Source organism: Bombina bombina, chromosome 5 (assembly GCF_027579735.1).
Source record: "Bombina bombina isolate aBomBom1 chromosome 5, aBomBom1.pri, whole genome shotgun sequence".
NCBI lineage: Eukaryota > Metazoa > Chordata > Amphibia > Anura > Bombinatoridae > Bombina > Bombina bombina.
The window spans coordinates 387,440,878-387,465,214 of NC_069503.1; the positions used below are offsets into that span (position 1 = coordinate 387,440,878).

General features: G+C 37.9%; 1 protein-coding gene across 1 annotated transcript in view; it reads left to right on the forward strand.

Annotated features, from left to right (window-relative positions):
* The window catches only part of KAT2B (lysine acetyltransferase 2B), a 324,222-nt gene that overhangs the window by 279,499 nt on the left and 20,386 nt on the right, over nucleotides 1-24,337 (forward strand). The window contains exons 13-16 of the mRNA XM_053714221.1: nucleotides 3,437-3,580; nucleotides 3,973-4,087; nucleotides 5,945-5,981; nucleotides 7,176-7,239. Of these exons, the coding sequence (XP_053570196.1) occupies nucleotides 3,437-3,580; nucleotides 3,973-4,087; nucleotides 5,945-5,981; nucleotides 7,176-7,239 (360 nt within the window). The remainder of the gene's footprint in view (nucleotides 1-3,436; nucleotides 3,581-3,972; nucleotides 4,088-5,944; nucleotides 5,982-7,175; nucleotides 7,240-24,337) is intronic.

Genomic DNA, 24,337 nt, shown 5'->3' on the forward strand with positions numbered 1-24,337 from the left:
GACATCAAACATAACTGTGTTTTCGTGACTTGGATTTCAAACATAATTGCAATGGAGGAAACCTTGTCACTTAGTGGTTTCATGGTTTACAATATGACAACTGTTAAAATCCTGTTTTAGAAGATGAGATAAATTACAATCACTTATTCCTATATTTAAGATGTATATCTCACCAAACCGAGAAATGGTGCTTTCTCAATCAATGATTGGAAATAATGGAGGGAAAAAAAATACTTTTAAAATAATAACTGTCAATATGATCATTGAGTAAACATGCTCAGTATACCTATCATGCCTGAATACAAATGGCGTTCAAATTGCTTACTATTTATCAGGGTGGATTTGGATTAATGTAGGTTAATCTCGCACATGTAAATGAGTCCCTTATGCACTTAACAAAGGGGTTCATTTAAAAGAACTGTGAATGGACCATTATAGCCATTTAATAAGTCAGTTTCATGTAGGATTTCCAGTTTGGATCCACATAATAAGTACATGTTTGTAGCTGTGGGCTTTTAGTGGCTGAAACCATTTTGGTTTGTGATTACTCAAAAAATACATTTCCCATACTGGCCAAAACAAAGTTCAGAAGTATTGGAATTGACCCCATTGTGGTTAATGACCAATATGTCCCCAGGAAAATTATAAAAAATTATGATAAATAATATATATATATTTATTTCATAAAATAGTAATCATTCTAAATGGTTTCCCAAATTTTAGTGAAAATGCTGCACTGCTTTGTTGATGCAGAAGAATATATTAAATGTTCTAATTTTGTAAAAACTTTGTTTTGATTTAGCAGTGGAAGTGTAAGCTAGATTTAGTGAGAAGATCATATTAGCAATGTGAAACAGAACTAGTTGTTCCTTTTTTTGTAAGTAGCTTGTCTGTTTCGACAGACAGCATAACACCTTCCCTGACAAGAACTTTTTACACATTATTATAAGAGCCCCAGAGCTCTGTCAAAACAGTTTAAACTGAAGCCACAATGATTTAGCATGTCGCTTGCTTTTTATAGAAAAAGGGAACTAAAAAATAGGTGTTTCTTTCCCCAAATAGTGATAAACAATCATCTTTCCTTGGGTTTGCTACTACATTTAATTGAGAAATTATTCAGTAAGAATAAATTTACAATGCACTCAAATATTTCCTTCATTCATGTGAAAGAGTGGTATATATTTATATATTATTTTTGTTTGAAAAAGATGTAAAGTAAATGCAACGAATACCAGCCATATCAGCTGTGTACTTTTTACTAATGCTATTTTTACTCATGCTTACTTCTATTATATAATTTACTTTATTCTATAACATGAGGCAAATATGTGCAGACACCAATCAGCATCTCCTGAGCCTACCTATGTATCCTTTCTAGCAAAGTATAACAAGAGAACAAAACAAATTAGATAATGAAAATAAAAGGGAAAGTTGTTTAAAATCACATTCTGTATCTGAATCAAGAAATAAAATGTTTGGGTTTCATATCCCTTTAATATAGTTTTAATAATGCTTTACATCACAAATACCTAAAAGTAGTTTTTATAATGTTGAAATCATATTTTTTTATTTGTAAAAAATAAAATTGAGTCAGCACATTATGTTGAGTAAAAAAGGTTTTTGTTCAGGCCAAGTAATTTGATTTTATGTTCAAATATTAACGAAGATTCAGAGAGATGCGAGTTAAAGGGATACTAACCCCTGATTTTTTTTCTTTCATGATTCAGATAGAGCATGCAATTTTAATCAACTTTCTAATTTACTCCTATTATCATTTTTTCTTTGTTCTAATGTTATCTTGATTTGAAAAAGCAGTAATAAAAGGTTAGGAGCCGGCCCATTTTTTTAGTTCAGCACCTTGGTAGAGCTGCTGATTGGTTTCTACATTTAGCCACAAATCAGCAAGTGCTACCCATGTGCTGAACAAAAAATGGTCTGGCTCTAAAGCTTACAGTACTGCTTTTTCAAATCAAGATAGCATGAGAACAAAGAAAAATTGATAATAGGAGTAAATTAGAAAGGTGCTTAAAATCTCATGCTCTATCTGAATCATGAAATAAAAAAATTGGGTTTAGTATCCCTTTAACCCCTTAATGACCACAGCACTTTTCCATTTTCTGTCCGTTTGGGACCAAGGCTATTTTTACATTTCTGCAGTGTTTGTGTTTAGCTGTAATTTTCCCCTGACTCATTTAATGTACCCACACATATTATATACCGTTTTTCTCGCCATTAAATGGACTTTCAAAATATACCATTATTTTCATCATATCTTATAATTTACTATAAAAAAAATTATAAAATATGAGGAAAAAATGGAAAAAAACACACTTTTTCTAACTTTGACCCCCAAAATCTGTTATACAGCTTCAACCACCAAACAAAAACCATGCTAAATAGTTTCTAAATTTTGTCCTGAGTTTAGAAATACCCAATGTTTACATGTTCTTTGCTTTTTTTAAATTATTTACAAAAAACTTATGCAATCATAGCATACATGGTTGTAAATGCTTCTCTGGGATCCCCTTTGTTCATAAATAGCAGACATATATGGCTTTGGTTTTGCTTTTTTCTAATTAGAAGGCTGCTAAATGCGACTGCGCACCACACGTGTATTATGCCCAGCAGTGAAGGGGTTAATTAGGGAGCATGTAGGGAGCTTCTAGGGTTAATTTTAGCTTCAGTGTAGTGTAGTAGACAACCCCAAGTATTGATCTAGGCCCATTTTGGTATATTTCATGCCACCACCCCGTGCACGCGCGCGTGTCTGTGCGCGCCCCTGACTCTCCCGCCTCCCTCTGTGTATTTGAAGCCATCGATGGCCGCCCACCCGCCTCCCACTGCAGCTCCCACCCACCAACGATTGCGGCCATCGATGTCCGGTGTAGAGAGGGCCACAGAGTGGCTCTCTCTGCACCGGAGGGGTACAAATTGTTATTGCAGGATGCCTCGATATTGAGGCATCCTGCAATAACCGGAAAGCAGCTGGAAGCGATGAGGATTGCTTCCAGCTGCTTTCCAAACCGAGGACGTACGCCATACGTCCTCAGGCGTTAACTGCCTTTTTTCTGAGGACGTATGGCGTACGTCCTCGGTCATTAAGGGGTTAATCAATTTAAATAGACATTGTAGTCAAGTTTTTTCTTTGTTTCATGTAAAAGTGTGAATTTCAAAATATATTTGTTTTGTTTTTTTGTTTTTTAAACTCATGTCCCTCACATCATACTTGGCCCTGCAGCTTATTTTTAACATTTTTCCAAAAAACATGTTTTCAACATGTAAATGCTGTTTATTCATATGCATGATTTAATATGATTTTTTTAGTAGTGTCCCCTTCATTTTATCTTATCTCCCTTTCTGCTCTTAGTGAATAATATAGTCAACTAGTACACATTTTTGATAGAGTTTGTTCTCTTTAAATATTTCTCGCACTTAGGGTTTTTCTAAAGATATAAAAGTACCGAAAGCTCGATATGTTGGATACATTAAGGATTATGAAGGCGCTACATTAATGGGTTGTGAATTAAATCCAAGGATCCCATATACTGAATTTTCTGTCATTATCAAGAAGCAAAAAGAGGTAAAGTACAGTATTTTGACACAATGACTTAAAATGTATACAAAGTATAAATGTTAATTATAAATAATTACAAATCATTTTTAAAAATGCCTCACAAATTATTCTCAGTCTTTAAATCATTTAAAAGCACACATGAAACTTGTATATAATGTTATCCAAGTAAGCACAAGAAAAATAATAATCTTTATTTGTAATTCATCAACAAATTCCTATACAGGTTTTTGTAAAGCTCCAAATGACGTTAGAATGTTGTTAGAATGTTAGAATATTGTTAGAATGTTTTTATCTTTAACTGGGTTTGTATTTGAATGTATATACATTTATTTCATTGCAATATTGATTGAAACATTTTTGCTGTGTGATTCATTAAATATTAATGTGTATTATTATAGATTATCAAAAAGATGATTGAGAGGAAACAAGCACAAATACGCAAAGTGTACCCAGGACTTTCCTGTTTTAAGGAAGGAGTACGACAAATTCCAATTGAAAGCATTCCTGGCATTAGTAAGTATTCTATCTATTGTATTAAAGTGTTTATTTCTATTTTACACCCACCTTTATGTGTTGATTCACAAATAATAATATTACCATGTGTAACTAATATGTAAAATAATAACCATATATAATAAACTCCATGATGCATACACACACACAAATAGACAGTGTTCACTTAGATGCACACAGCTAGGTTAAAGGGAGAGTCTACTTAAGAATTTTTATTGTTTAAAAATAGATAATCCCTTTATTACCCATAAACTCTCTGGGATACAGAATTTCACATGGGAGAGAGAAGGTAACTGGACAACCCCTGGGGCTTATATAAAGGCTCTGTTTGCATCAATTCCAAATTAAACTGAAATGTTTTCACTACAATTTAACTTGCTTTTGTCTATATTTTAGTATGTATTACTTTTCTGTAAGTTAAAATAAGTGTATTGCGAATGTTAAGCAGACTACACCTGCATACAGATGGAGAGAAAAATCAGTGAGACCAGCTTGTTTAAACTGCTTACATAATTTCACAAGACTTGTGAGAGAGCTTCAGACATACCCTGGGAACTCCCCTGTTCAGGGCAGGAAACTGCCCTGTCCCTTCGACTTTCTGAAAGTGTCACTTTAGTTTGCAATGTAGCAAATGCAAGGATGCAATTTAATTTGTAAAAGCTACACAGAAATATACAAAGTGTGATCCTAAGTCGTTAATGTGTCATAGAAACTTTCAAAGCATAATCAGAATGTGTAAAATCACTGCTAGATAAAAAAAAAAACAATCTGAAATGTATAGTAATATAAAATACAATGCACACACCATAAGTGTAACACATCTCTCATATCATGCATTGCTATATTGCACTCTCCTTTACATACATAAATGAGAGAGATCTTGAAATGCTTGAGAGTTTTGCACTTTTTCTTTTGAAAATTCAGTGAGTTCAGCCTTTGTGAAGTCTGAACTACAATTTCTCTCCAAGCTGGAAAATCTTTGAATATCAGTGCCTGAGAGAGAACAATGGAAAACTTTTTAGTACTTCTCCGTCACCCCCCCCCCCCCTCTGGGAACATGATTTAATCTAAACATTCTTCTTTAAATATTTTTGCTATAACCAGTACTTGAAGGGACAATCTAGACCCAATACTTATTCTTTATTATTTATTGTTACATACCAACACACATTCAACAGGTTCCACATCTATAAGCTTGTTAAAAGTACATGAAACTTTTAAATTATGATTGTTTATTAACAGTGAAAATGGCCACCCACAGCTTCCTTCTTGTCCAGTTAGCTGTTTTCTTGTACGACAGTTTAGCAGTGCACGTTTAATATTTTTCAGTTAGCTATTACAAATTGCACATGCACAAATCCAAATGTGCAAGTAGGAAACCGTATTCACAAGTCGATCGCGATTGGAGAAACTTAACATACCAAAATATACATGCAATAGGTGTGCAGAGCTTGGCGGCCATTTTCTGCTCTTAACAAACAATTATTTTTTTAAATGTTTCATGTACTTCTTATAAGCTTATAGATGTGGGACCATTTGCAGGATGCTTATCTGGTATGTAACAATAAGAAATCAAAATTGTGTATTGGGTCTAGACTGTCACTTTAAGTTACTGAAAATGTTAGTATAGGTGGGGATACACCAGGCAAAATCAGCTATTTGAAAAGATAAAAATAAATATAAAGGATCTATTTGTAAACAATTTAATACTCCTTGGGAAGTAAAATAGATGGTTGAGAACACATTAAAGGGGAGAAAAAACTACAGAACCCTGTCCCTTTCAGTGTTTACTGAAATCAGTGCACCCTCCTTACGTCCCTACATATTCAAACTCGTAACAATGAGTTGTCTTTACAGGAGAGACTGGCTGGAAAGCAAGCATAAAAGAAAGAAGGTATGCTATTAGTTTATTTTTATTTACTACTTTATATAAGTTTACATTATGATTACATATAATACTTGAAAAAGATTGTTTAGTCATGGCTTTCTGAATAGTCATAAAAGGAAAAGTGTGTTTGCTTGGACAGTTGCTAAAGGGACATTATTTAAAGGGGCAAAAAAGTACATAAATGAAGATATTGGGCCGTATGTATTAAAGGGACAGTCTACTTGTTCTTTTTTTATTGTTTAAAAAGATAGATAATAGCTTTATTACCCATTCACCAGCTTTGCACAACCAACATTGTTATATTATATGTTATATACTTTATAACCTCTAAATTTCTAAATCTCTACCTGTTTCTATGCCTTTGCAGGCCACCTCTTATTTCAGTGCATTTTATTTGTTTTTCACAGTTATACAGTGCTGGTTCATGTGTGTCATATAGATAACATTGTGCTCACTCCCGTGGAGTTATCCACAAACCAGCACTAATTAGCTAAAATGCAAGTTTGTAAAAAGCACAAAGATAGGGGGCAGTTTGTTGAGGCTTAGATACAAGGTAATCACAGAGGTAAAAAGTGTATTACTATAACCATGTTGGTTATGCAAAACTGGGGAATGGGTAATAAAGAGATTAAATATCGTTTTAAATAATAAAACATTTCAAGTAGGATGTCCCTTTAATGAGAAGACGAACAAGGTTCCTGACTTGGGAACCTGCCCCCTCCCTTCACGGTGTATGTACGCTGCCCAGATGTACCATTGCACAAGCATTTACAGCCTATGTTTATTTTGCTTTGAGGTTAATTTGTGTGTGAATGTGTTTGTGTGGCTGTGTTGTATGGGGATCCCACTTCTTATCTTGTGTCACTCGTATTGTAAATGAGTTATTTTATAAGAGTGTTTTGAACCTAAAAATATGTGTTTCATTTTATACTATATCCTTTTTTGTCATTTTCTTTGCCACATTATGGGCTAGTTTGCAAGTGGCACATTATTATAGCGCTGGACAAGATAAGCAATATCGCAACCACGCTAATGCGCATATTACAGGTTTAAAAGTTAACGGGTGCAATTGAGCGCAAAGACCTCGCGTAAAGTGTAAGGGTTATGAGAAAATGTCACCAAATTATAGCTGCAATTGTTTGCTGAATAAAGTATTTTAAGCTAATTGTTTTGTATGTTTGTTTGTTTTTTTGTTTCAAGTAAAGAACCAAAAGATCCAGAACAGCTGTATAATACATTAAAAAATATTCTTCAGCAGGTTAAGGTATGTACTAAATGGTTTATTATTTTTGGGAGTGGGATTTTTTTTCCAGAATATATTCAATGCAATATCTATTGTTTCTGATTTGTAAGATATTCATATTAGATGTGCATGACCCCATGTCATCATGCTCATCTGTTCTGATTTGGATCCTGGGGACACGCCACATTACATCGCTGCCTCTACTTGATATGCACTGTGATATCACAAGGGGCAGAATAGAGAGTGAATCAGGGAACTTTGCAAGTCCATATCTCAGCACACAGGCCACTTACAGTAAAAGAAAAGAATCTGCCTTTTCAAATAAGGGGTTGCATGTCTCTGTAGGTTGCAGGTGATCGCCATAGAAATGGAGATTACCTGCATTTAAAATGCTGTTTAATGGAGCCTCTATCTTTCACCCTGTTTGGGCTAGAGGGGCAAATGAGGGGTTACATGTCACCTAGGATGCAGCTGGTCAGCTTTAAAAAAGGTGATCACCTGCGCCACTAAAAACTAAATGATATGTAGTGGTTGGGAAGGGAGGTTACTACAGAGCTCCCCATTGATTTAATTAGAGGGGTATGAGACCGCTCATGTAAAAAAATTAACTCCTCTGGTAATGGGGATCAGGTGTGCCAAGTATACACCAGTGCAATATTTGAGGAGGGGGCACTTAAAGAGCCCCATTACCCCATAAAGTACAAAGGGCTATGAGACTATAGTTTAAAAGAGGATAACCCCCTCTTTCAGTGTGGGGTCTCATACCCCTGTCATTAGTGTTTATTGTATTGGCGCAGTGGTCCCAAAGGAGCCCCTATCCCCTAAAGACAGCATAAATAATGTCCTCTTATATACCAGGTGATTGACATAGATATAGCAATCACTAATATTGAAGGTGCCTTTTGCAGTCATCTGTGCTATAAAAGGTACCCTGGAAACCCAATATATGTACTACAATGAAGCAAGTGACATCTCTTTTGAAAGAGGAGAAGTGTCCCCTATGTTGCCTCCCACAATACATAAACAAACTTGAGACTCCCTATTTGAAAGCAACAATCCTGCTCTTTCAAATGAGTGGTCCTGTGCCTGCCTGCTGCCAGTTAATTGTCATAACAATGTCAAATACCCCTCAGTATTGGTTCTATTTCGGGTGTTAAAAAGCTTTTTAAGAGGCCTTTATTGCCCCCTCACCATAATAAAATATCATAAGGGCCCACATTTATAAGAGTGAGGTTTCAGGTTTCAAATAAGGGGTTTCAGATCCTTATAGCTATGAAGTGATCACCATAGTAAGAATAATAACCTGGCAGTAGCTTAACATTTTTATTTGTTAATGTTACGGCTCATAGTTTCTCTATACTAATACAAATTTTCAGGAATCAAAATAAATAGGAGAATTGGGTAAGTGTAAAATATGTGCTATTTTGTGAAATTCTTTGTAGGCTGACTTTTGGTTGATGTTTTAATTAGAATTTTGTTAGGTTAGGAGAGGTCATAAATCCCACTAAAAGGAATTGCAACTCCCGGCAGCTTATTAGCATTCTTTTTTATCACAAACACCTGCAAATTCTTGATACTGAGAAAAGTATGTTTGTTTACAACAAGGTAGTTTTTTATTAATGAAAAGCATAAAGGGTGCCTCATAGTGCAGACTGTGTGGCAGATATATATAACAGCAGTGTAAAAAAAACCAAATGGGTAACTAACACTTTTAGTTGGCGCTATATGATGAATAGTGCATACAAGGTAAACTGTTTATCACAATCACCAGCTGACTGACCCTCCGGTGAGCTCTTCCCAAATTCCTGTCAATCCCAAATCTTCTTGGCTTTAGGCAGGTTAGGACACACCAGGGTTTAACAGAGCAGCCAATCTTACACAATTGCAACTGGATAAATAAAAACTTTAAATAAATCAAATTACAAAATAGCATGCAAATAGTTTCTCAACTCAACAATGAGCCGTTTCATTAGTGTTGGGATTTAAGTACATCAGTTGTGATATCTGAAAATAATCCCTGCACCTTTAGTGCAGCATGCAAAGCTATAGAGGCCTTAAATGAAAACGAGCAAAGAGGATCTCACCTGATGCTGCAGTCATGAGACCTAAAACTTCCATGCACATAACCACTGAAGGAAATAATAGAGACTGAATGTTTAGACAAAATAAAATTAACTTCATTCATCTCTAGTCTAACAGAGAAAGAATCATAGACACTAAATCTTATCTGGAAACCTAAAAAGGTGACCCTTGTCTAAGGAATCAAGAAACTCTATTGTAAATTGATCCTCCAACCATGTCTTGAAGAAACCACACTAGTTGTTTAAAGTGAGATTCTGTTAAATTAAAAGATTAGAGCTAGTACCAAGATATCGTCCAAATAAGGAAACACCACAATACCCTGCTTTCTAAATACAGATAGAAGGGCACCAAGAATCTTTGAAAAGAATCTCTGAGCTGTCGCTAGCCCAAAAGGACGAGCGACAAATTGGTAATGCTTATCTAGAAAAGGGAATCTCAGAAAACAATAGTAGTCTGAATGAATTGAAAATGTGAAAATAAGCATCCTGTAAGTCTATTGTGAACATGAAGTGACCTTGCTGAATAGAAAGGCAGAATTCTCCCTATAGTCACCATCTTGAAAGTTGGGACTCTTACAAAACGATTTAAAAATTTCAGATCCAGAATTGGTCTGAACGAATCTTCTTTCTTTGGGACAATGAATAGATTTGAATAGAAACCCAAACTCCGTTCCTGCAGAGGAGCTGGAACCATCACCCCTGAAAACTCTAGATCTGAAACACATTTCTGAAAAACTTGAGCTTTCACAGAGTTTGTTGTAAATGGGAAAGAATCCTCCCATGGGAGATTTTATTCTGAAACCTATTTGATACCCCTGAGAAAACAATATTCCGAATCCACTGAATTTGAATAGAAACTGTCCAAATGTGTTGAAATAAATTCAATCTGCCCCCCACCAGTTGAACTGGTTTAAGGGCCGCACCTACATACAACTCTTAAGGTCTGAAATTAGTTTAATTTATAAGGCTTGGATTTAGTCAAATTCGGAGTAAATCTCAAATTAGAGCCAAAGGCCTTAGGGGAATGAAAACACAATTGAGAGCTTAAAAATTACCCTTAGATGTCTTATCTTGGGGCAGAAAAAACTCCCCTTCCCACAGCAATAGAAGAGATAATAAAAATCCAATAGAAAACCTAAAAAATTATTATCCTAAAATAATAAGATAGTAATCTAAATTTAGACACCATATCAGAGATTTAAGCCATAAAACTTTTCTAGTAAAAATAGCTAAAAACAAAGATTTAATATCAATTAAAATTACATTAAAATATAGCATCACAAATTAAATGATTAGCATGTTGAAGAAAAAGAACAATGCTTAGACAATTAAAGATCTGATAACTAAACTGTCCAACCAAAAAGTTGAAACAGCAGCAACATCAGCCATATAAATGGCAGGTTTAAAAATATAGCCAATATGTAAATATGCTTCTCTAAGGCCTAGATTTAGAGTTGGGCGGTAGCCGTCAAAACCAGCGTTAGAGGCTCCTAACGCTGGTTTTGGGCTGCCGCCGTTATTTGGAGTCAGTCAGGAAAGGGTCTAACGCTCACTTTCCAGCCGTGACTTTCTCTTGTTAAGTGTGTTCAGTCCACGGGTCATCCATTACTTATGGGATATATTCTCCTTCCCAACAGGAAGTTGCAAGAGGATCACCCAAGCAGAGCTGCTATATAGCTCCTCCCCTCACATGTCATACCCAGTCATTCTCTTGCAACCCTCAACAAAGAAGGAGGTCGCGAGAGGAGTTGGAGTTTTTTACTTAATTATTCTTCAATCAAAAGTTTGTTATTTTAAATGGCACCGGAGTGTACTGTTTTTTTCTATCTCAGGCAGTATTGGGAAGAAGAATCTGCCTGCGTTTTCTATGATCTTAGCAGACGTAACTAAGATCCACTGGCTGTTCTCGACATTCTGAGGAGTGGGGTAACTTCAGAAAATGGGAATAGCATGCGGGGTCCCCCGCAAATGAGGTATGTGCAGTACAATATTTTCTGGGAATGGAATTGACTAAGAAAACACTGCTGTTACCCATATGATGTAAGTACAGCCTTAAATGCAGTAGTAGCGACTGGTATCAGGCTGATAAATGTATGCGCAGTTGAGTTATTTTCTAGGGACTAGAATTTGACTGAAAAAATACTGTTAATACTGAAATAAATGTATGAGCCTTAACTGCAGTAGAAGCGACTGGTAGCAGGCTTAGTGATAACTTTGCATAACACTGGAAAAGTTGTTTTTAAAACGTTTACTGGCATGTTATTCGTTTTGTGAGGTACTTTGGTGATAAATCCTTTTTGGGCATGATTTTTTTTCCACATGGCTAACGTATTTTTCTGCATAGAAACCGTTATATCAGGTCTCCCACTGTTGTAATAATGAGTGGGAGGGGCCTTTTTTTAGCGCCTTGTTACGCAGTTAAAATTCTAGCACAGTCTTCCTGCTTCTTCCTCCTTGATCCAGGACGTCTCAAGAGAGCTCAGGGGTTTTCAAAATTCGTTTTTGAGGGAGGTAGTCAGTCACAGCAGACCTGTGACAGTGTGTTTGACTGTGATAAAAGCGTTAAATCTTAATTTGATATCCGTTTTTGGGTATTGAGGGGTTAATCATCCTTTTGCTAATGGGTGCAATCCTCTGCTAATTAATACATTTACCGTTAAGAATTGTTGACTATAACTGAATTAGTTCATTGTTATTCAACTGTGTTTTTGATAAGCGCTGCAGCGTTTTTTATATTGCTTGTAAACTTATTGAAAGTAATTTCCAAGCTTGCTAGCTTCATTGCTAGTCTGTTTAAACATGTCTGATACAGAGGAATCTGCTTGTTCATTATGTTTAAAAGCCGATGTGGAGCCCAATAGAAATATGTGTACCAACTGTATTGATATTACTTTAAATAAAAGTCAATCTTTACCGATAAAGAAATTATCACCAGACAACGAGGGGGAAGTTTTGCCGTCTAACTCTCCTCACGTGTCAGTACCTTCGTCTCCCGCTCGGGAGGTGCGTGAGATTGTGGCGCCAAGTACATCAAGGCCCTTACAAATCACTTTACATGATATGGCTAATGTTATGAAAGAAGTATTATCCAATCTGCCCGAGTTAAGAGGCATGCGCGATAGCTCTGGGTTAAGGACAGAGCGCGCCGATGACACGAGAGCCATGTCTGATACTGCGTCACAATTTGCAGAACATGAGGACGGAGAGCTTCATTCTGTGGGTGACGGTTCTGATTCGGGGAGACCGGATTCAGAAATTTCAAATTTTAAATTTAAGCTTGAGAACCTCCGCGTGTTGCTAGGGGAGGTGTTAGCGGCTCTGAATGATTGTGACACGGTGGCAATCCCAGAGAAATTATGTAGGCTGGATAAATACTATGCGGTACCGGTGTGTACTGACGTTTTTCCTATACCAAAAAGGCTTACAGAAATTATTAGCAAGGAGTGGGATAGACCTGGTGTGCCCTTTTCCCCTCCTCCGATATTTAGAAAAATGTTCCCTATAAACGCTGCCACACGAGACTTATGGCAGACGGTCCCTAAGGTGGAGGGAGCAGTTTCTACTTTAGCCAAGCGTACCACTATCCCGGTGGAGGATAGCTGTGCTTTCTCAGATCCAATGGATAAAAAATTAGAGGGTTACCTTAAGAAAATGTTTGTTCAACAAGGTTTTATATTACAGCCTCTTGCATGCATTGCGCCTGTCACTGCTGCAGCGGCATTCTGGTTTGAGTCACTGGAAGAGGCGATTCGCACAGCACCATTGGATGAGACTTTGAGCAAGCTTAGAACGCTTAAACTAGCTAATGCGTTTGTTTCGGATGCCGTAGAGCATTTAACCAAACTTACGGCTAAGAATTCCGGATTCGCCATACAGGCGCGCAGAGCGCTATGGCTTAAATCCTGGTCAGCAGATGTAACTTCTAAATCTAAACTACTGAATATTCCTTTCAAAGGGCAGACCTTATTCGGGCCCGGCTTGAAGGAAATTATTGCTGACATTACTGGTGGTAAGGGCCACACCCTTCCTCAGGACAGGGCCAAATCAAAGGCCAAACAGTCTAATTTTCGTGCCTTTCGTAATTTCAAGGCAGGAGCAGCATCAACTTCCTCCGCTCCAAAACAGGAAGGAACTGCTGCTCGTTACAGACAGGGTTGGAAAGGCAACCAGTCATGGAATAAGGGCAAGCAGGCCAGAAAGCCTACTTCCGCCCCTAAGACAGCATGAAGACAGGGCCCCCTTTCCGGAGATGGATCTAGTGGGGGGCAGACTTTCTCTCTTCGCCCAGGCTTGGGCAAGAGATGTACAGGATCCCTGGACGTTGGAGATTATATCTCAGGGATACCTTCTGGATTTCAAAACTTCTCCTCCACAAGGGAGGTTTCATCTGTCAAGGTTATCAACAAACCTAGTAAAGAAAGAGGCATTTCTGCAATGTGTACAAGACCTCTTAGTGATGGGAGTGATCCACCCAGTTCCGCGAAAGGAACAAGGGCAAGGGTTTTACTCAAATCTGTTTGTGGTTCCCAAAAAAGAGGGAACTTTCAGACCAATCTTAGACTTAAAAATCTTAAACAAATTCCTAAGGGTTCCATCGTTCAAGATGGAAACCATTCGGACCATCCTGCCCATGATCCAAGAGGGTCAGTATATGACCACAGTGGACTTAAAGGATGCCTACTTTCACATACCGATTCACAAAGATCATTATCGGTACCTAAGGTTTGCCTTTCTAGACAGGCATTACCAGTTTGTAGCTCTTCCCTTCGGGTTAGCTACGGCTCCGAGAATTTTTACAAAGGTTCTGGGTTCGCTTCTGGCGGTACTAAGACCGCGAGGCATAGCGGTGGCTCCGTACCTAGACGACATTCTGATTCAAGCGTCAAGTTTTCAAAATGCAAAGTCTCATACAGAGATAGTTCTAGCATTTCTGAGGTCGCATGGGTGGAAAGTGAACATGGAAAAGAGTTCTCTGTTTCCACTCACAAGGGTTCCTTTCCTAGGGACTCTTATAGATTCTGTAGAGATGAAGATTTACCTGACGGAGTCCAGGTTATCAAAAATTCTAAATGCTTGCCGTGTCCTTCATTCCATTCCAAGCCCATCAGTAGCTCAGTGCATGGAAGTAATCGGCTTAATGGTCGCGGCAATGGACATAGTGCCATTTGCGCGCCTGCATCTCAGACCGCTGCAATTATGCATGCTAAGTCAGTGGTATGGGGATTACTCAGATCTGTCCCCTTTACTGTATCTGGACCAGGAGACCAGGGATTCTCTTCTCTGGTGGTTGTCTCGGGTTCATCTGTCCAAAGGAATGACCTTTCGCAGACCAGATTGGACGATTGTAACAACAGATGCCAGCCTACTAGGCTGGGGCGCAGTCTGGAACTCCCTAAAGGCTCAGGGATCGTGGACTCAGGAGGAGAAACTCCTTCCAATAAACATTCTGGAATTAAGAGCAATATTCAATGCTCTCCTAGTTTGGCCTCAGTTAGCAACACTGAGGTTCATCAGGTTTCAGTCGGACAACATCACGACTGTAGCTTACATCAATCATCAAGGAGGAACCAGGAGTTCCCTAGCGATGTTAGAAGTCTCAAAGATAATTCGCTGGGCAGAGTCTCACTCTTGCCACCTGTCAGCGATCTACATCCCAGGCGTGGAGAACTGGGAGGCGGACTTTCTAAGTCGCCAGACTTTTCATCTGGGGGAGTGGGAACTTCATCCGGAGATATTTGCTCAACTGATTCTTCGTTGGGGCAAACCGGAACTGGATCTCATGGCATCTCGCCAGAACGCCAAGCTTCCGTGCTACGGATCCAGGTCCAGGGACCCGGGAGCGGTGCTGATAGATGCACTAGCAGCCCCTTGGGTTTTCAACATGGCTTATGTGTTTCCACCTTTTCTGTTACTGCCTCGACTGATTGCCAAGATCAAACAGGAGAGAGCATTGGTGATTCTGATAGCGCCTGCGTGGCCACGCAGGACCTGGTATGCAGACCTAGTGGACATGTCGTCCTCTCCACCATGGTCTCTGCCTCTGAGGCAGGACCTTCTAATTCAGGGTCCTTTCAACCATCCAAACCTAATTTCTCTGAGGCTGACTGCATGGAGATTGAACGCTTGATTCTATCGAAGCGTGGTTTCTCGGAATCAGTTATTGATACATTAATACAGGCTCGGAAACCTGTGACCAGAAAAATTTACCATAAGATATGGCGTAAATATTTATATTGGTGTGAATCCAAGAGTTACTCATGGAGTAAGGTTAAGATTCCTAGGATATTGTCTTTTCTACAAGAGGGTTTAGAAAAGGGTTTATCCGCTAGTTCGCTAAAGGGACAGATTTCTGCTCTGTCTATTCTTTTACACAAGCGTCTGGCAGAGAATCCAGACGTCCAGGCTTTTTGTCAGGCTTTGGCCAGGATTAAGCCTGTGTTTGAGACTGTTGCTCCTCCGTGGAGTTTACACTTGGTTCTTAAAGTTCTTCAGGGTGTTCCGTTTGAACCCCTTCATTCCATTGATATTAAGCTTTTATCTTGGAAAGTTCTGTTTTTGATGGCTATTTCCTCGGCTCGAAGAGTCTCTGAGTTATCTGCCTTACATTGTGATTCTCCTTATCTGATCTTTCATTCAGACAAGGTAGTCCTGCGTACTAAACCTGGGTTTTTACCTAAGGTTGTTTCTAACAGGAATATCAATCAAGAGATTGTTGTTCCATCATTATGTCCTAATCCTTCTTCAAAGAAGGAACGTCTTTTGCATAATCTAGACGTGGTCCGTGCCCTGAAGTTCTACTTACAGGCAACTAAAGATTTTCGACAAACTTCTCTGTTTGTCGTTTACTCTGGACAGAGGAGAGGTCAAAAGGCTTCGGCTACCTCTCTCTCTTTTTGGCTTCGTAGCATAATACGCTTAGCCTATGAGACTGCTGGACAGCAGCCTCCTGAAAAAATTACAGCTCATTCCACTAGAGCTGTGGCTTCCACCTGGGCCTTTAAGAATGAGGCCTCTGTTGAACAGATTTGCAAGGCTGCAACTTGGTCTTCACTTCATACTTTTTCCAAATTTTACAAATTTTACACTTTTGCTTCTTCTGAGGCTGTTTTTGGGAGAAAGGTTCTACAGGCAGTGGTTCCTTCTGTTTAATGTTCCTGCCTTGTCCCTCCCATCATCCGTGTACTTTAGCTTTGGTATTGGTATCCCATAAGTAATGGATGACCCGTGGACTGAACACACTTAACAAGAGAAAACATAATTTATGCTTACCTGATAAATTTATTTCTCTTGTAGTGTGTTCAGTCCACGGCCCGCCCTGTCTTTTTTGAGGCAGGTTCTAAATTTTAAATTATAACTCCAGTCACCACTGCACCCTATAGTTTCTCCTTTCTCGTCTTGTTTCGGTCGAATGACTGGATATGACATGTGAGGGGAGGAGCTATATAGCAGCTCTGCTTGGGTGATCCTCTTGCAACTTCCTGTTGGGAAGGAGAATATATCCCATAAGTAATGGATGACCCGTGGACTGAACACACTACAAGAGAAATAAATTTATCAGGTAAGCATAAATTATGTTTTTCCATACCGCAGATCCCCTTACTTCAATTGCGTATCCTATCTTTTTAATGGGATCTTTCTAACTCCGGTATTTAGAGTCATGGCTGAAGTGAGCGTTAGAAATCTAACGACAAAACTCCAGCCGCAGAAAAAAGTCAGTAGTTAAGAGCTTTCTGGGCTAACGCCGGTTTATAAAGCTCTTAACTACTGTGCTCTAAAGTACACTAACACCCATAAACTACCTATGTACCCCTAAACCGAGGTCCCCCCCACATCGCTGCCACTCAATTAAATTTTTTAACCCCTAATCTGCCGACCGCCACCTACGTTATACTTATGTACCCCTAATCTGCTGCCCCTAACACCGCCGACCCCTATATTATATTTATTAGCCCCTAATCTGCCCCCCTCAATGTTGCCTCCACCTGCCTACACTTATTAACCCCTAATCTGCCGAGCGGATCTCACCGCTACTATAATAAAGTTATTAACCCCTAATCCTCCTCACTCCCGCCTCAATAACCCTATAATAAATAGTATTAACCCCTAATCTGCCCTCCCTAACAACACCGACACCTAACTTCAATTATTAACCCCTAATCTGCCGACCGAATCTTGCCGCTACTGTAATAAATGGATTAACCCCTAAAGCTAAGTCTAACCCTAACCCTAACACCCCCCTAAATTAAATATAATTTAAATCTAACGAAATAAATTAACTCTTATTAAATAAATTATTCCTATTTAAAGCTAAATACTTACCTGTAAAATAAACCCTAATATAGCTACAATGTAAATTATAATTATATTGTAGCTATTTTAGGATTAATATTTATTTTACAGGTAACTTTGTATTTATTTTAACCTCGTACAATAGCTATTAAATAGTTAAGAACTATTTAATAGCTAAAATAGTTAAAATAATTACAAAATTGCCTGTAAAATAAATCATAACCTAAGTTACAATTAAACCTAACACTACACTATCAATAAATTAATTAAATAAAATACCTACAATTATCTACAATTAAACCTAACACTACACTATCAATAAATTAATTAAATACAATACCTACAAATAAATGCAATGAAATAAACTAACTAAAGTACAAAAAATAAAAAAGAACTAAGTTACAAAAAATAAAAAAATATTTACAAACATCAGAAAAATATTACAACAATTTTAAACTAATTACACCTACTCTAAGCCCCCTAATAAAATAACAAAGACCCCCAAAATAAAAAAAATGCCCTACCCTATTCTAAATTACAAAAGTTCAAAGCTCTTTTACCTTACCAGCCCTGAACAAGGCCCTTTGCGGGGCATGCCCCAAAGAATTCAGCTCTTTTGCCTGTAAAAAAAAAATAATACAATACCCCCCCCAACATTACAACCCACCACCCACATACCCCTAATCTAACCCAAACCCCCCTTAAATAAACCTAACACTAAGCCCCTGAAGATCTTCCTACCTTATCTTCACCATACCAGGTTCACCGATCGATCCAGAAGAGCTCCTCCGATGTCTTGATCCAAGCCCAAGCGGGGGGCTGAAGATGTCCATGATCCGGCTGAAGTCTTTATCCAAGCGGGAGCTGAAGAGGTCCATGATCCGGCTGAAGTCTTCTATCAACGGCATCTTCAATCTTCTTTCTTCCGGATCCATGTTCATCCCGCCGATGCGGAACATCCATCTTCACCGACGACTTCCCGACGAATGACGGTTCCTTTAAGGGACGTCATCCAAGATGGCGTCCCTCGAATTCCGATTGGCTGATAGGATTCTATCAGCCAATCGGAATTAAGGTAGGAAAATTCTGATTGGCTGATGGAATCAAGCCAATCGGATTGAACTTCATTCTGATTGGCTGATTCCATCAGCCAATCAGAATATTCCTACCTTAATTCCGATTGGCTGATAGAATCCTATCAGCCAATCGGAAGTCGAGGGACGCCATCTTGGATGATGTCCCTTAAAGGAACCGTCATTCTGCAGTTGGACGTCGCCGGAAGAAGATGGGTCCGCGGTGGAGGTCTTCAGGATGGAGCCGGTCGTCATCGGATGAAGATAGAAGATGCCGCTTGGATCAAGATGGTTGCCGGTCCGGATCGCCTCTTCTTCCCGGATAGGATGAAGACTTTGGAGCCTCTTCTGGACCTCTTCAGGCACCGGATGATGGATCGCCAACCCCCGCTTGGGTTGGATGAAGATTTTGGAGCCAGGACGGATCGGTGATACCTGGTGAGGTGAAGACAAGGTAGGATGATCTTCAGGGGCTTAGTTTTAGGTTTATTTAAGGGGGGTTTGGGTTAGATTAGGGGTATGTGGGTGGTGGGTTGTAATGTTGGGGGGGGTATTGTATGTTTTTTTTTACAGGCAAAAGAGCTGAACTTCTTGGGGCATGCCCCGCAAAGGGCCCTGTTCAGGGCTGGTAAGGTAAAAGAGCTTTTAACTTTAGTAATTTAGAATAGGGTAGGGCATTTTTTATTTTGGGGGGGCTTTGTTGTTTTATTAGGGGGCTTAGAGTAGGTGTAATTAGTTTAAAATTGTTGTAATATTTTTCTTATGTTTGTAGATATTTTTTTATTTTTTGTAACTTAGTTCTTTTTTATTTTTTGTACTTTAGCAAGTTTATTTATTTTTATTTATTTGTAGGAATTGTATTTAATTAATTTATTGATAGTGTAGTGTTAGGTTAATTGTAGGTAGTTTATTTAATTAATTTATTGATAGTGTAGTGTTAGGTTAATTGTAGGTAATTGTAGGTATTTTATTTAATTAATTTATTGATAGTATAGTGTTAGTTTTAATTGTAACTTAGGTTAGGATTTCTTTTATAGGTAAATTTGTAATTATTTTAACTATTTTAGCTATTAAATAGTTCTTAACTATTTAATAGCTATTGTACCTGGTTAAAATAAATACAAAGTTACCTGTAAAATAAATATTAATCCTAAAATAGCTACAATATAATTATAATTTATATTGTAGCTATATTAGGATTTATTTTACAGGTAAGTATTTAGCTTTAAATAGGAATAATTTATTTAATAAGAGTTAATTAATTTCGTTAGATTTAAATTATATTTAACTTAGGGGGGTGTTAGTGTTAGGGTTAGACTTAGCTTTATGGGTTAATCCATTTATTAGAATAGCGGTGAGCTCCGGTCGGCAGATTAGGGGTTAATAATTGAAGTTAGGTGTCGGCGATGTTAGGGAGGGCAGATTAGGGGTTAATACTATTTATTATAGGGTTAGTGAGGCGGATTAGGGGTTAATAACTTTATTATAGTAGCGCTCAGGTCCGCTCGGCAGATTAGGGGTTAATAAGTGTAGGCAGGTGGAGGCGACGTTGTGGTGGGCAGATTAGGGGTTAATAAATATAATATAGGGGTCGGCGGTGTTAGGGGCAGCAGATTAGGGGTACATAAGGATAACGTAGGTGGCGGCGCTTTGCGGTCGGCAGATTAGGGGTTAATAAGTGTAGGCAGGTGGAGGCGACGTTGTGGGGGGCAGATTAGGGGTTAATAAATATAATATAGGGGTCGGCGGTGTTAGGGGCAGCAGATTAGGGGTACATAAGGATAACGTAGGTGGCGGTCGGCAGATTAGGGGTTAAAAAAAATGATTCGAGTTTCGGCGATGTGGGGGGACCTCGGTTTGGAGGTACATAGGTAGTTTATGGGTGTTAGTGTACTTTAGAGTACAGTAGTTAAGAGCTTTATAAACCGGCGTTAGACCAGAAAGCTCTTAACTACTGACTTTTTTCCTGCGGCTGGAGTTTTGTCGTTAGATGTCTAACGCTCACTTCAGACATGACTCTAAATACCGGAGTTAGAAAGATCCCATTGAAAAGATAGGATACGCAATTGACGTAAGGGGATCTGCGGTATGGAAAAGTCGCGGCTGAAAAGTGAGCGTTAGACCCTATTTTGAGTGACTCCAAATACCGGCGGTAGCCTAAAACCAGCGTTAGGAGCCTCTAACGCTGGTTTTCATGGCTAACGCCAAACTCTAAATCTAGGCCTTAGTTCTTTTTTATTTTTTGTACTTTAGTTAGTTTATTTCATTGTAGTTATTTGTAGGTATTGTATTTAATTAATTTATTGATAGTGTAGTGTTAGGTTTAATTGTAGATAATTGTAGGTATTTTATTTAATTTATTTATTGATAGTGTAGTGTTAGGTTTAATTGTAACTTAGGTTATGATTTATTTTACAGGTAATTTTGTAATTATTTTAACTATTTTAGCTATTAAATAGTTATTAACTATTTAATAGCTATTGTACCTGGTTAATATAATTACAAAGTTGCCTTTAAAATAAATATTAATCCTAAAATAGCTATAATATAATTATAATTTATATTGTAGCTATATTAGGGTTTATTTTACAGGTAAGTATTTAGCTTTAAATAGGAATAAGTTATTTAATAATAGTTAATTTATTTTGTTAGATAAAAATTATATTTAATTTAGGGGGGTGTTAGGGTTAGAATTAGCTTTAGGGGTTAATACATTTATTAGAATAGCGGTGAGCTCCAATCGGCAGATTAGGGGTTAATGTTTGAAGTTAGGTGTCGGCGATGTTAGGGAGGGCAGATTAGGGGTTAATACTATTTATTATAGGGTTATTGAGGCGGGAGTGAGGCGGATTAGGGGTTAATAACTTTATTATAATAGCGGTGCGGTCCGCTCGGCAGATTAGGGGTTAATAAGTGTAGGCAGGTGGAGGCGACGTTGTGGGGGGCAGATTAGGGGTTAATAAATATAATATAGGGGTCGGCGGTGTTAGGGGCAGCAGATTAGGGGTACATAGGGATAATGTAAGTAGCGGCGGTTTACGGAGCGGCAGATTAGGGGTTAAAAAAAATATGCAGGGGTCAGCGATAGCGGGAGTGGCAGATTAGGGGTTAATAAGTGTAAGGTTAGGGGTGTTTAGACTCGGGGTACATGTTAGGGTGTTAGGTACAGACGTAGGAAGTGTTTCCCCATAGCAAACAATGGGGCTGCGTTAGGAGCTGAACGCAGCTTTTTTCCAGGTGTTAGGTTTTTTTTCAGCTCAAACAGCCCCATTGTTTTCTATGGGGGAATCGTGCACGAGCACGTTTTTGAAGCTGGCCGCGTCCGTAAGCACCGCTGGTATCGAGAGTTGAAGTTGCGGTAAATATGCTCTACGCTCCTTTTTTGGAGCCTAACGCAGCCATTCTGTGAACTCTAAATACCAGCGGTATTTAAAAGGTGCGGCCAGAAAAAAGCCAGCATAGCTAACGCACCCCTTTGGCCGCAGAACTCTAAATCTAGGCGTATGATAGGAAACAAACTTCCTATCTAAAGGAACCTTAAAAGAAGAAATATCTTCCATAGGATAGAAGAACGTTCGGCAAGAGTAGAAATAGCCCCACCTTAGGGACTTTTACCAAAAAAGCTCTAAATTAGCCCTAGATAAAGGATATAGCTTTTTAAACCTAGAAGAAAGGTTAAAAAAAGCACTAAGTTTAGATTCCTTACTAAACATATGATAGATAGCATCTGGAATAAGAAAAACTTCAAGCGTAACCTCAGAAGCTTTAAAAAAACAAAACAGAATTCAAACATTTGCTATTCTTGTTATCAAGATGACTAGATTCCTCAATACCCAAAGTAAACAGTACTTCCTTAATAAAGAATGAATACATTCAATAGAAAGGTTGATTTATCAATATCAGTCTCTGAAGTAGGATCCTCTGTGTCAGAGAAAACCTCAATATAAATGAATACAAAATTAACACTTTATTTAACATATATGCGAATGGACAAAACAGTGAATCAGACACCAATGTGGAATCTTAGAGATGGGTATAGGCACTTCCAAACTCTATATGAATCAATATTCCATAATAGGTGTCTTGAATTAAAAACATGAGGGCCTTGTGGACCAGAGGGTAGTGTGGGTTATCTGCTTGGTTAGTGTTATAGGATAGATATGGAGAGCTGGTATAACGGCTATCTGTATATTACAGTATCAGTCAAAAAAAATGTTAAATCTTATTCGCATTCAAATACAGACATCCTATGTGCTCAAAGGCAGCCTCCTATCTACGTACTGCTTTGATTGAACAAAGTCAGCCGATTTCTAGCTCATTTCCTTCATAATAAATACATACATACTCAAATACACACAGCACAGCACATACAAGTTAATAGCTAATAAGACCTACCTATATATTACTATATTATTAGTCAATAACTCCAGTGAAATAACAAATAGAGATGATAAATTAATATCTCACACCCTGGTAGCTGTAACCTTATGCTTGGGTTTAATTTACGATATTGTAAAATCTCATAGTAGGTGGATATATTATGAGGGGACAGGTCATAAAGCGTTGAGGCTATGTGAGGTTTACTGCTTTGGCATTTATCTAACCCAAAGCTGCTATGGTTAACTAAATATTGTACCAATTTGTAACAATGTGTTACACATAGTATAATTAGTATAGCGCTATTTCATTACTGAGGACTTTTAACGATCACCCAAAATGCTACTTGAGCCCTTTATAACAATCACTCTCAATGCTGACAAAGTGTATCTGCTGCGGTATCAATAAAAACCGCTAGTTTGTAATGCTAGATTAAACCACACACGAATCCCCCTAGGCCGCGCCCACTGACACATTTCCGTCACTCAAACGTGACTTCGTCAGGGCATAGGGCCAGCTCAGCATGTATTCACGCTTCTTATACTCATCCGTTGCCATTGTAGTGCAGGATCGTTTGCAGAAGTGTTACTCTGCATTGGCAGTTTACTTAGGCAGTTATTACTGCTGTTAGGTATCATATATCTACTTTGTTTGCCACATATTTTTCTGGGTTTAAAAAGGTTTAAAGATGAAATAATTGTATAGAGTACTAGTAAATTATGTCATGGTCATTACTTGTATGACTTATTAGGAAACCGGATCTCAAAAATGATAGCTTAGATGTATCTTTTATAAATATGAGCAGGAAAACATACGATGAGACAGTAATCCACATTAAAAAGGTTATCCATTGTACCTATAGTTTCCAATCTATTCTGATTTTACATATATAGGACCGATATTTATGCATAAGGAAAACACAATTTTCCAAGATCCAAAAAAAAAACGTGTTTTAAGGTGGAATATATATTAGACGCAATATTAAAAATAGAGGTCTATATCAGATTACAGTGTGCAATGTGTTTAGTTATTTAGAATTGTATATATATATATATATATATATATATATATATATATATATATATTCTTTTATCAAAGGCAAGTTACTTGTTCCATATGTGAACTTCCTAGTATATCTTCCCATATATATGTATGTTATTTTTCCAAAATCTTTAAATACACTCATTGCTTTTCCTTATTCCAAATCATCTCTTTTACTGTCCAATATATTGGATCATAACGATCATATTGTACGTTTTTGTATTATGGGAGACCATTACTAATACGTTAGGTCCCTGA